The 11,118-nt window shown below is 33.1% G+C and overlaps 1 protein-coding gene across 1 annotated transcript; it reads left to right on the top strand.

Moving 5' to 3' along the window:
• Positions 1-6,866: 6,866 nt before the first annotated feature.
• Positions 6,867-11,070, top strand: LOC109007415 (tobamovirus multiplication protein 2B-like). The gene is made up of 6 exons (XM_035693862.1): positions 6,867-7,135; positions 8,778-8,843; positions 8,978-9,032; positions 9,772-9,872; positions 10,764-10,869; positions 10,961-11,070. The coding sequence occupies exons 1-6, from the start codon at positions 7,004-7,006 to the stop codon at positions 11,068-11,070; spliced, it is 570 nt and encodes a 189-aa protein (XP_035549755.1). The 5' UTR covers positions 6,867-7,003.
• The last annotated feature ends 48 nt before the right edge of the window (positions 11,071-11,118 follow it).

Genomic DNA, 11,118 nt, shown 5'->3' with positions numbered 1-11,118 from the left:
AGTTGAGTTTTTTTATAAATAATAATAAGTTAAGTAGTGGAATAAGTTATGTGAGGTTCATCTAAACTGAATTTAAAGTATGTTTAGATGTTAAGATGAGTTTAATATTTTTATGAAAAATTAAAAAATGTTATAAGTCTCACGTATAAATATGTTTTAAGCTAAAAAAGATTATGAGTCTCACGTCCAATAAGGTTTTAAGTTGGTATGAGTTTAGTAATTTAAAAGTTGGATATTTAGATGTTAGATTTAGTTTAAAATTAGACCAAATTCAACTGAACTAGTTTAGGATCCAAACGCAACCTGAAAACTCTAAAATCCTTATATCTCTTTTACATTTGTGTTTTTAATTTCATGAAGATAAATAATTTGTCAAAACTCTAATAGACAAATCCCCCGTAAGTTCATTGTAAAAAAATAGACTCTGTTATAAAAATATATATACACGATTAAAAGAAAAAACTTATACTTTTTTAATCAAACTCACATTTTTTTATAAAAAATCAGTTTGAGACTTATCTATTTGAAATTTATACATAATATTTTTATATTTTTAATAAGTTATGTAACACCACGTGATGGTGACACTGTACGCATCAATGAGGCAACTCCAACCATATACTTCAAGAGACATTGTAGCATTTCTTTATTAAAAATTTAAATAATACGATAAGAGATCATTTGAACATGCGATCGAGTTCTTCATAATAATAATTACGACCCAAGTCATATAATCAATTTCACTCTTGGTACAAGTTAATTTGAGTCCAAGTGTTTTTATTATACCGAATGTGATAATTTTTTATCATCGAGCTCGAACACAAATCAAACAAACAAGTAATTGAGTTGTAATTAAATATTTATAATTATTTTTTTAAAATACTTTAAATATGAGATTATTTTAATTTGACCAAGAAATATTGTTTACGCCATTGAATTGACCGATTATTCTTTTTTTTTTAATGGAAAATAAAAAACAAAAATAGTCAACTTTGAGATTCAAAAACAATTATGGGTTGTGATTCAAATTTTAATGCATTTATTAAGCAACCGTGTGTTTTGATTCACCCATGAAGTATTAAAAAATAATCAATCCATTTCAGCATTTTTACTTAAATTGAAGTTTCCTTTAGATCCCTGCCACGTACATTGGCATGTCATCCAACGGCCTATAGACACCCATCTGGGACCAATTAACCAGAACCTCGTCCTACAACACCCACCGGCAAAGTGACACGTGGATAGACAGCACGTGGGCATATTCTCTGTTTCCTTGGTGGATATCGTTTGTCTGTCGGCATATTCACTGGGGAAAAGCTTCAGGGCTAGATGAATTTGAAATCATTTTCGCACCGTCAAAACTAATGTGTCACATAGGCAATTCGCAATTCAAATAAATACGGTATGAACCACCATCCACCCGATCTCCCTCTCCCTCTCCCATCATCTCATTCAAATCCAAAAGAGAAAACCTTATTTCTCTCCATCTCTTGTCCGCTCCCACGACGACGAACAAAAGGAACGCCGTCCCTACTCTCAACACGACTCACGTTGGACGCCAGCAAACTTAGGTATTTTCTTCTCTGTATTTGCTTGACATTAGGATTTTCTTGATTTGATATTAAATTTGTAGTCCTTCATTACCTAATTTAGTACATGTATCTAGTCCATATGTATTTATGATAGTTTTTCGTGTTGTTGCTTGATCTAGACTTGTAATCAGTGTGAGTCTTTTGAATTAAGAGAATCAGTATATTTAAACAAATTTTAAAACAAGTAATAATTTTTAATTTTTTGGATTTAAAATATTTTTCAAATGAAGTTGAAAACTTAAAGAAAATATATATTAAAAAATATTGAAAAAATATGGAGCCCAAAACTGAACTTTGATTTTAGGTAGCCACATCAAGAACTATTTAAGGTAGATTTTCAGAGGAAATGTCCACCCCTGCTTGAAGGCCAGTGAAACTTTAAAGTAGTTTCACCTTGTTGAAAAAACATGCTCAGATTGAACATTCACAAACGGGGTTAAAATCTTTGAGTTTCTAATGATGAAGTCTTTACCTAACACAAGATTCTTGTTTTAAATGACTTATTTACTCTAAGCACACAAAATTCATATGTACTTGGGCCATGACGACTTTTATATTATGAATAAAATCTTTTACTTACAAAAAAATAATTTGAGGGTTGTATATTCAGCTTGTAAGTGGTGTAGAAAATATTAAATATGAAATTGATAGATTTATTTCATACTTTAAACACTTGGGTAATTCTTCAAGAAAATTTGTACGCTCATTTCCTCTCCATTTCGCCGTAGCCTTGGGGAAGGAGGTGTTAGAAAGGGGTGGAAGTAGAGAGTTGCTTTACATTGGTTGGTGTTCAATTATAATTGTTACTTGATGTATGTTTTGGTCCTTTTTTCAAATCCATGTTTCGATGTTATCACGGTATTTTCCTCCATCATAAGTGAGGATGATTTATAATAAGGAAGTATGTCTTCTAGTTATATATATAAAAATTAAAAAAAAAAAACCAACAACAACAACAACTGTTGCTTGATGTAGGAGACAAATCCCATATGAACAGTTTAGTGTTTATTTCTTTATATATTTTTATTCTTTTGGCATTGCATTGCATTTGGTGATCATATTGAGTACCTCGGGATGTAACCATTAGTTGATGGAGTAGTTTTTTTTTTCCTCTTTTTTTTTGCAGCAATATGGAAAGTAGTGCAGGTGACACCATATATAGCTTACAGTCTATGAGGGCAGGAGATGATGTGATATTAGGACAAAGACTGATATGTTATTGCGGCATTCTCTCAAAAATGCAGACGTCAAGCAATCAAAAAAGTTTTGATTGGTGGTTTTTCAATTGTCCAAATTATAAGGAGAAAAAACAGTTTGGCTTTTTCGAATAGGTTGATCTTGAAATGGAACAACCAGATTGTTGTAAACAAACCTTAGAATTAACACATCGAAGAAATGAAATGATAGCAGCTGAACGTGCAAGAATTGAACACATAAAATCCCAATCAATGAAAAAGAAGTATAAATGTATCTTGATTGCATCTTGAATTATATTTATTGCGTTATTTTTTATTCTGAAAATTTATGAGTTCCATGCTCTGTAAATCGTTTAATGCTACATTAAGATGTACTTGGCTTATCGGGACAAGTTGTATTTATTTTTTGGATCAGTTTTTGTAAAAGACTATTTTATGGTATTAATGAATGTGGGTTATTGAAATGGTGAGATCACCATGCAAATTAATAGACAATTTTTTGGATCAGTTTTTTGATTTCTGATTCTTTTGGCTCTATAGATGTTTTCTGATCAATTTTTGCATTTTCTACAAATGTTGGTGTGAACTTAAGAACATGGTATAACTTACAACACCAAATCAAATGAAAAATAAAGATCTTTAGTTTATCTTATTCAATTAAATATTAATAGTATGATATTATGTAATAGATTAATAGAAGCATGTGTTCATCTTGGAATCAAATGCCTTATAGAGCCAACTTACAACCAACTTACAGCTAACTTACAGCCAACTAAATTCTCCATTACAGCCAACTTACAACCAACCAGATTCATCATTACAACCAACAAAAGTATCATGGCTACAAAATATCATGTCTACAAAAAATATTGAATGAGGAAACAACAAATTTAATGAAAGTCCACTCCATCAGCAGTCCAATAATTAATTCTCTTCTAAAAAGTGAAAATTCCACGATACTCCATACTCTTCGTCTTGTGACATTGTTGGGAATTGCATATTCCTACAAATCAAGAAAAATTGTCCCAAATAGATGACAATAAGTGACCAAATCAAACATTTAAATATAAAATAAATAAGATAAGATTAGTATTCATACATATCAAATGTTGTTGACATATTGACTGGGTCTGGAGGGAATGTAGTTGAACTTGGTTCGCCCATACCACTACAAAAAAATTATTTTATAAAGTAAAAAACTTCACACAAGGAATATACGACGTAATTAGAAACATAATAAAATCATTGCAAGTATCTATGTGATGGACATTTCATTCTAACAATCATCAACTCATTTAGCGTGTCTATTAAATTTTTTTGAGCCGGTGTCACCCGTCTATGCTCATGAAATAAACTTTTACTCCGAGGTGTCAATAGCTCATGATTATGTTGGAGTACAAACTTAGACACAACCCATTTGCCTTCATTCTTCTTTATTATCATCATCGCTTTACACCCGCATTTTGTTTTCGAAACCTCGGGTCTTGCTCTCTTTTTAAGTATAAGATTATACTGACGGAACCATTCTCTCGAACACACATACTCTACATCAATCAATGATTTTTCTATACCTAACAACTAAGTATGATCTGTTCGAATGCTAAAACCAGTTCGTTTGGATAAGGCTTTATAGCAACTAAATGCATCCTTTACGTCGTCAAACTCTAGCCTTACATACGGCTCCACATATGAATATGACCGGGCATGTTCCTGTCAAGTTCAACCTCACCATCCTCTTCAATTATCTCAACTTCATCAGCACTAGAATTAGAACTGTCCAAAATCTCAACATGATTTCTTAATGTACTCATCATTCACGCAACCTGATATCATTTACAAGACAGAAATGGTGAGTAGATATTCTTGCATAGAGAACAATGAAATTAAAATACAAGACAGAAATGCTCAAGTTCCTAACTTGAAAGATATAACACATGTAATATTATCACGTAAATCACTAAGTTGGAGTCGAGTCATGGTTATGTTCAATCGAATAAAAATACAGGTGCATTGGAGAAATGTATTTACGATACTTTATGTTTGACCATAGAAGGACCCATTTTCATTTTTTTAAATCAATAGTATCCTCCCTATTCACAAACTATTTCAATTCAGTTTTTATAAGTTATAACAATAAGTGATTTAATATGTTATTAGAACAGAGGTAATTTGGTCACACTCTAATTAAATATTTTATGTATTAAGCCACTGAACTGGTTACTCTCAAAGTGAGATATTAATGTCATCTCTTTCTATATGTAATCATTCTATATAGGCCACTTGAATGACCCAAAGAGCCCCTTAGTTGGATTCAAACAAGGAAACAACCTTTTCTTCCCTACCCGTTACATTAGTAGATGGCCGATACGATGAATTTAGTGACGTGTACATGCTTGTGTTAAGCTTAAGATTATTAAAGCAATAAACTTATCTTGAGTTGACTATAGTGAATTGTAAAGATTGTAGGTATGATTTCAAAGAAAAATAGCAAAAAAAAAAACTCTTTAACTTGTAAACAAAATAATTTTCCAAAATATCTAATCATAACCTCAATTAAGCACTAGAAAATTATCTTTAGACTTTATTAGAAGATCTAAGATGGAATTGGAGACACTTAGGCTAGTTGATCATGTGTGTAGTTATGCATGAGGGACATGGTATTTAGCTAGTAACAATCAGTTTATGTATAAGTCAAGCAACAATACAACAAACTATCATATATACATATGGACTAGATACATGTACTAAACTAGGCAATGAAGGACTACAAATTTAGTATCCAGTCAAGAAAACCTTAATCTCAAGAAAATACAGAGAAGAAAATACCTAAGTTAGCCGGCGTCCAACGTGAGTCATGGTGGGAGTAGGGATGGCATTCCTCTTGTTCGTCGTCGTGGGATTGGCCAGGAGATGGAGAGAAAGAGGGTTTTCTCTTTTGGACTTGAGTGCAGATGATGGGGAAATGAGAGAGATTCGAAGGAAATAGAAGGGGATCGTGTGGACGCTGGTTTATACCGTATTTTTTTGGAGTGCCTACATGGCACATTAGCATTGGCTAGTGCAAAAACTAATTTTAAACCCATCTGGCCCCAAGCTTTTCCCTATTCACTATTTTCATCCATCTTCTCTCACGAAGCTTTTAAATAAAATTATTCATTATGCAAACTTTTAAAAAATATAATGCAAGGAACAAGCACAAGGAAAAATAAGATGATTTATTTGCAAAGTAAAATTAAAATTAAAAAACAATAAATAACAAGTTTCTACGATTCAAAATTCTGCTAAAACTCGAATAATCTTTTAAATGAATCATATTCAACTTAAGTATATATCTAATTCAATTATGAAAACAATAGACTTTGATTATTTGTCATCTTTGAAGTACATGGGCAGCAAGGGAGCCTAGTTACCAGTTACCACAAACTTATTTTCAAGTTCCATAGGCCCAAATCCCAAACTGAACTATTTCATCAATTGATTTGGATGCACAACGGATGAAAATCATGTTCAATTTTTTAGACACAACATGCAAATCTTATATATAGAAATGATTTTTACAAATTTTAAATAAATAAGTCTTATATAAATTATTGTAAAAAAGTAGATTCTATCTCAAAAAAGTGTAAAAAAAATTACTATCTTGTATAATTCTGGTTAAATCAAAGGTCAAAGAAGACAGTACCAGAACTTTGACTTTCATATGAATACATGCCTCATTTAGATAGTGAGACGAAATGAAATAGTTTTAAATGAGTTGAATAAAATATTATTAGAATATTATTTTTTAATATTATTATTATTTTAGACTTTGAAAAAGTTGAATATTATTTATTATATTTTATGTAAAAATTAAAAAAATTATAATTATGAGATGAGTTAAGTCGAGAGTCTTTATGTATCCAAACCACCCTATAAGACTTTTAAATGTTTTTTTCCGTTAAAAGACAGTTTGAAAAAGAGATAAAAAGCTCAAGACTTTTTACTTTTTAGTTTTGAGTCTAAGCTTAGAGCAGTAGTCATGGAGAGATTTTTTGGTTATAAACTTCTATGGTTGTTTTTTGGGAGGGGGAACAAAAAAAAATATCTGCAAATACAATTTTCGTAAGCGCAAGGGTGTTGCTAGGCAGCTTAGGAGTTAGGTATGAAAATGGAATGGACCATTATTAATCCCCAAAAGTAAAACGTGTTCTGAAATAGAAGCAAAAGAAAAAAAAAATGGCAGCCTCAAAGACCGGTGGGAGCAGCAAAGAAGGCACGGCCAAAGCTCTAGTGGCCGATCAGATCTCTCAGACCGTTCAGTCCACCTCCAATCTCCTTCACCTCATGCAACAGTCCTCCGCTTCTCAGGTAAACTCTCTACCTCCCCCTCTTTCTCTCGGCATATGTATAATATGTATTCTTGTGATTGAATTTTCACGTTCTCGAAGGTGTAGTACGTAGTGGATAATGGGTTTCTCGTGTTTTCTATAGAAAAAGTCGTTTTGCATGTCAATTTTTGTTGAACGGATTAGAATGTGAATATAACCATTTAATTTATATTCTAATAGAATGTGCTTGAGAAAGAACTTCTGTATTTTGATGAACGTGGGAAACTCTGAGTTCGATCAGCATTGGAGTACAAAAATTTATTCTTCTTTCCTTTTTTTTTTTTTTTTGGAATTTCTGAAAATAGCATTGGAGGACACAAATTGAATTTTAGGATGGGGAATTCCCAAAATTTTTTTTGTCAAATTGGTGTAGGTAGGGTAGACTACATTTTATTTTTTCAAATGAAGTAATTTTGATAGACGCTGAACAATTGGGTTGTTTCTCTGTGGGCTCTGAGACGCGTGACTAAACATTCATACCTTGCTGACAAGAAGATGAAGCAGCGGCTAGTTAGAGAGATAATGGACATGAACTAACAACGAGGCAAGCTTTTATATAATTTTTAATATAAAAATGTGAAATCTGACAATACAGGAACACTTTGATCAACCTTTTTAAAGGTTTAGATAGAATAATTACTATATAAGTGGTAATGAATTCTCCAATTCTATATGGGATGGTGTGATTGAGAAAATTGACCACCGATTGGTTGGTTGGACGAGAATCTATTTGTCTAAAGGTGCAAGATTACTTTAATCAAGAGTATTCTTTCCAATTTTTTCATGTGTCTTATCCCTGTTTCCTCTCTCCACTAGTGTGGCCAATAGAATAAAGGGAGCTTTAACAGAACTTTCTATGGATCAGGTTAGTGAAGAGATCAAATTTTACATAGTAAACTGGGCCAATACGTGCTCTCTAATTGCCAAGAGAGGTTTAGGACTTCGAAACTTGCTTCTGTTTAACCAGGCCCTTCTAGAGAACTGGTATTTGCATTACCAACATGGGAGGAATGCCTTGCAGAGAGCCGTGGTTGATTCTAAATTGGGATGTGCGTGGGTGGGTTTTGTGGAGAAAAATATCAGAAGAGGATGAGAGGTTTTTTCTAGTCATAAATTTGAGGTTGGAGGCATGATCATCAATGAAACTTTCCCAGAGGTTTATGGCATTGGGCATGTACAAAAGACCTCAATGGTTGATCTGGTAGAGTTCTCCAATAGCTCCCCTTAATGGAATGTTAGTTTCTTTAAAGCGGTCCTTTACTCAGAAGTTGATGCCTTCATTAAAATTGTCAATGTCTTGTATTCTTTATGTCTTGGAGATGTAGATAAAATTCTTTGGGCCCCTACAAAGAAAAGAAAGTTTATTTTTTGATCATCTTATTAAGTACTTAGCCTCATGATGGTAACCCTTTTCCTTGGAAGTGTATTTGGCAAACTAAGGCGCCTCCAAGAGCATCTTTCTTCACAGCCTCCATGGGAAAGATCCTCACTTTCTTTTTTTCTTGAACCATGTACATAATTGATGCTTCTCAAAAGCATCTTAAATTTTCAAAAACCAACTAATATTCCTTTGCAATCCATTGTGTACTGTTACTCTTAAATTATTTTTGTAACATTTGCAGGCCCAACTGATAAAGCTTCCAAATGACATTTTGGCAAAAACCTCTGTAATCAAGAATACTGGGCAAGTACGTAGACCCGCTGCACACAATAAGCATGGAGTACCTATGTGTTTATATATACATTATATATAAGAATAGAATATCTGAAACAAGACCCAAAGTTCTGATCTTTCTATTCATCTCCTATTGTGCTGCTGCAGGTGTTGGAGCAGATGCCTCATGTCATTTCATCCTTGATTGCGCATATGGAGAAATGATTACAAATGTTGCATTTATGTTGTACACCATTGTTATTTTAGATTACCATCGATCTTGGCATGGTCTTTAATACACGAGCCACTTTCCAAAGTCGCTCTAGTTTCAAAGGAAATATGTAAATAGGCATGGCACATCTTTATGACAGATTATGAACACATTTTGAAATACTTTTGGTCTCTTTCCTTGTTGGAGATGGGGAAGTTTAACATGTTCCATTGCTATTTTAGATCCTAACACTTTAAACGTAGAAACACATTGTGTTTGCAGAAATAACTTTTATCTAGAATTAGGTGGAAATTTCCTTATCAATCATCCAGCTTTACGCACCAGCCACATGGCCATTTCTATTTATAGTCTAGGGGTCAAACAGAAACATGTTGACTTCTGCAAAAACTACAATTGTTCTAGGCAGCAAAATGCAATCTAGATTGTAATTTGTTGACTACAATTCTCTAGTTTTCTTCTTCTTCTTTTTTAAGGGTAATAAAAGGTTTCCTGTTTATACCGTTTGCCCTCCATTTTTTCAGATTTGGATCTAAATTACCAATCTAACACAATCTTCATGCCAATTTCGTGACCATTGCTGTAATAATGCTCTGCATTACATGCATCCTGCATGAGGACATAAGCCACAATCATTTCACATAATGAAAGAAAGTAAATATTTTATTTGTCTCTCTGATAATTAAGTCCACGGTAATTCCTACTTGGCTCCCTTAGTTTATATGAGTCATAGTTTTTTGCAGTGTTCCTCGTCTGAAAACAGTAATCCAGTTACTTGTAAATATGGAAAGCTGCCAGCTTAATTCCATCTCTCAAGCTCATCTTTCTCAGGAGGTATACTCTCTCTCTGCGCCATACACCACCTTGCACTGACCACTTTTGTTTTTTGGTATTTAAATGTCTCCACAAAAAGGTCCATTAATGAAAGTACTTATAAACCTAGTTTCGTTGTTTTCCTGTTTCAACTCCGTGTCTTTCTTCAGGAACATGACTGGGCAACACTTTCAGAGGTGTCATAGCCAAATGAAGTCCTGAACTCCGATCCGAACCTTCTTTGCTGTATGTCTGAAATGATACATTAGGACTGCAGCCTACGTCATGGCAGACTATGTACTTCTAACTCGGGATGATCACTTCTTTATGTTGTAACATTTGATCTATTCCTAGTAACTATGTAACATTCAACATTACCATAAAATATAAATCATGTATTCATTGAAGCATGAGAAGAAACCATGTTCCAGCTTGTGATGCTCTATATATTTGTCTCCCCTCATTGTAACCAGAAATTTGTCCAATATTGACTTCTCCAAGCGTTTGAAACATGTTTACGGCTTAAAAAGGAAACATGAATGCTTAGTCATGCTGTGTGTTTGTTCGTTTTTCACTTAGCGTGGTTCTAATGGAAAATACTTTAGCCACAGAGTGATTATACAAAATAAATCTACAAATTGATGTGGCTTGATGTTATATGTTAGATTGTAAAGTTACTTTTATTATAAAATAGATCTAACGGATTCTATTGAGCTACATCAGTTTGTAGGTTTACTTTGTATAATCTCTTTGTGTCTGTAGCAGTTCTCGATCCTAATTGAAGAACCCTAAACCGAAAGTAATTCTCTCTCTCTCTCTGCTTTACTTCTCTATGAATACCAATGGGAGCAATAATTAAGAGTATGAACAAGACCAGGGCATGTAATTCATTTGTTTCTTTAATCATTATAGATTTTGGAGTATCTGCAAATCCTGATCGCATTATATGGGAAAAGATTGGGCAAGTGCATGACTGGTTGGTTGAGAGCTTCTGCCTCTCATGATGAGATCTATCGAGGTAAAGCATGCACATTTTCCAGCCGAAATAGATCACGCATTTCTCGTGTGTTTCATATGATTGTTGTCATACTTTCATTGTTAAATCACAGCATACAATCTATCAAACGTTATTGCTATGCAGAAATGCTTGGGATCCCTTTTTTATGGCATGCAAACACAAAAAAGACTTTGCGGAGCCAAAAATGTCATCCATCAGTAAAATTTCATAAAAAATAAAAAGTTTGCTTATTTAAAAGAATTGCTACAT

Source organism: Juglans regia, chromosome 9, assembly GCF_001411555.2.
Source record: "Juglans regia cultivar Chandler chromosome 9, Walnut 2.0, whole genome shotgun sequence".
Lineage (NCBI taxonomy): Eukaryota > Viridiplantae > Streptophyta > Magnoliopsida > Fagales > Juglandaceae > Juglans > Juglans regia.
Note: the sequence above shows the minus strand (reverse complement) of the source record. Positions and strands in the feature narration are given on the sequence as shown.

Bases quoted from the DNA above. Each gene is read 5' to 3' on its own strand.
- LOC109007415 (XM_035693862.1), top strand. From the start codon at position 7,004: ATGGCAGCCTCAAAGACCGGTGGGAGCAGCAAAGAAGGCACGGCCAAA. The intron at 7,136-8,777 runs GTAAACTCTCTA...TAACATTTGCAG, and splicing joins AACAGTCCTCCGCTTCTCAG to GCCCAACTGATAAAGCTTCC. The intron at 8,844-8,977 runs GTACGTAGACCC...GTGCTGCTGCAG, and splicing joins TAATCAAGAATACTGGGCAA to GTGTTGGAGCAGATGCCTCA.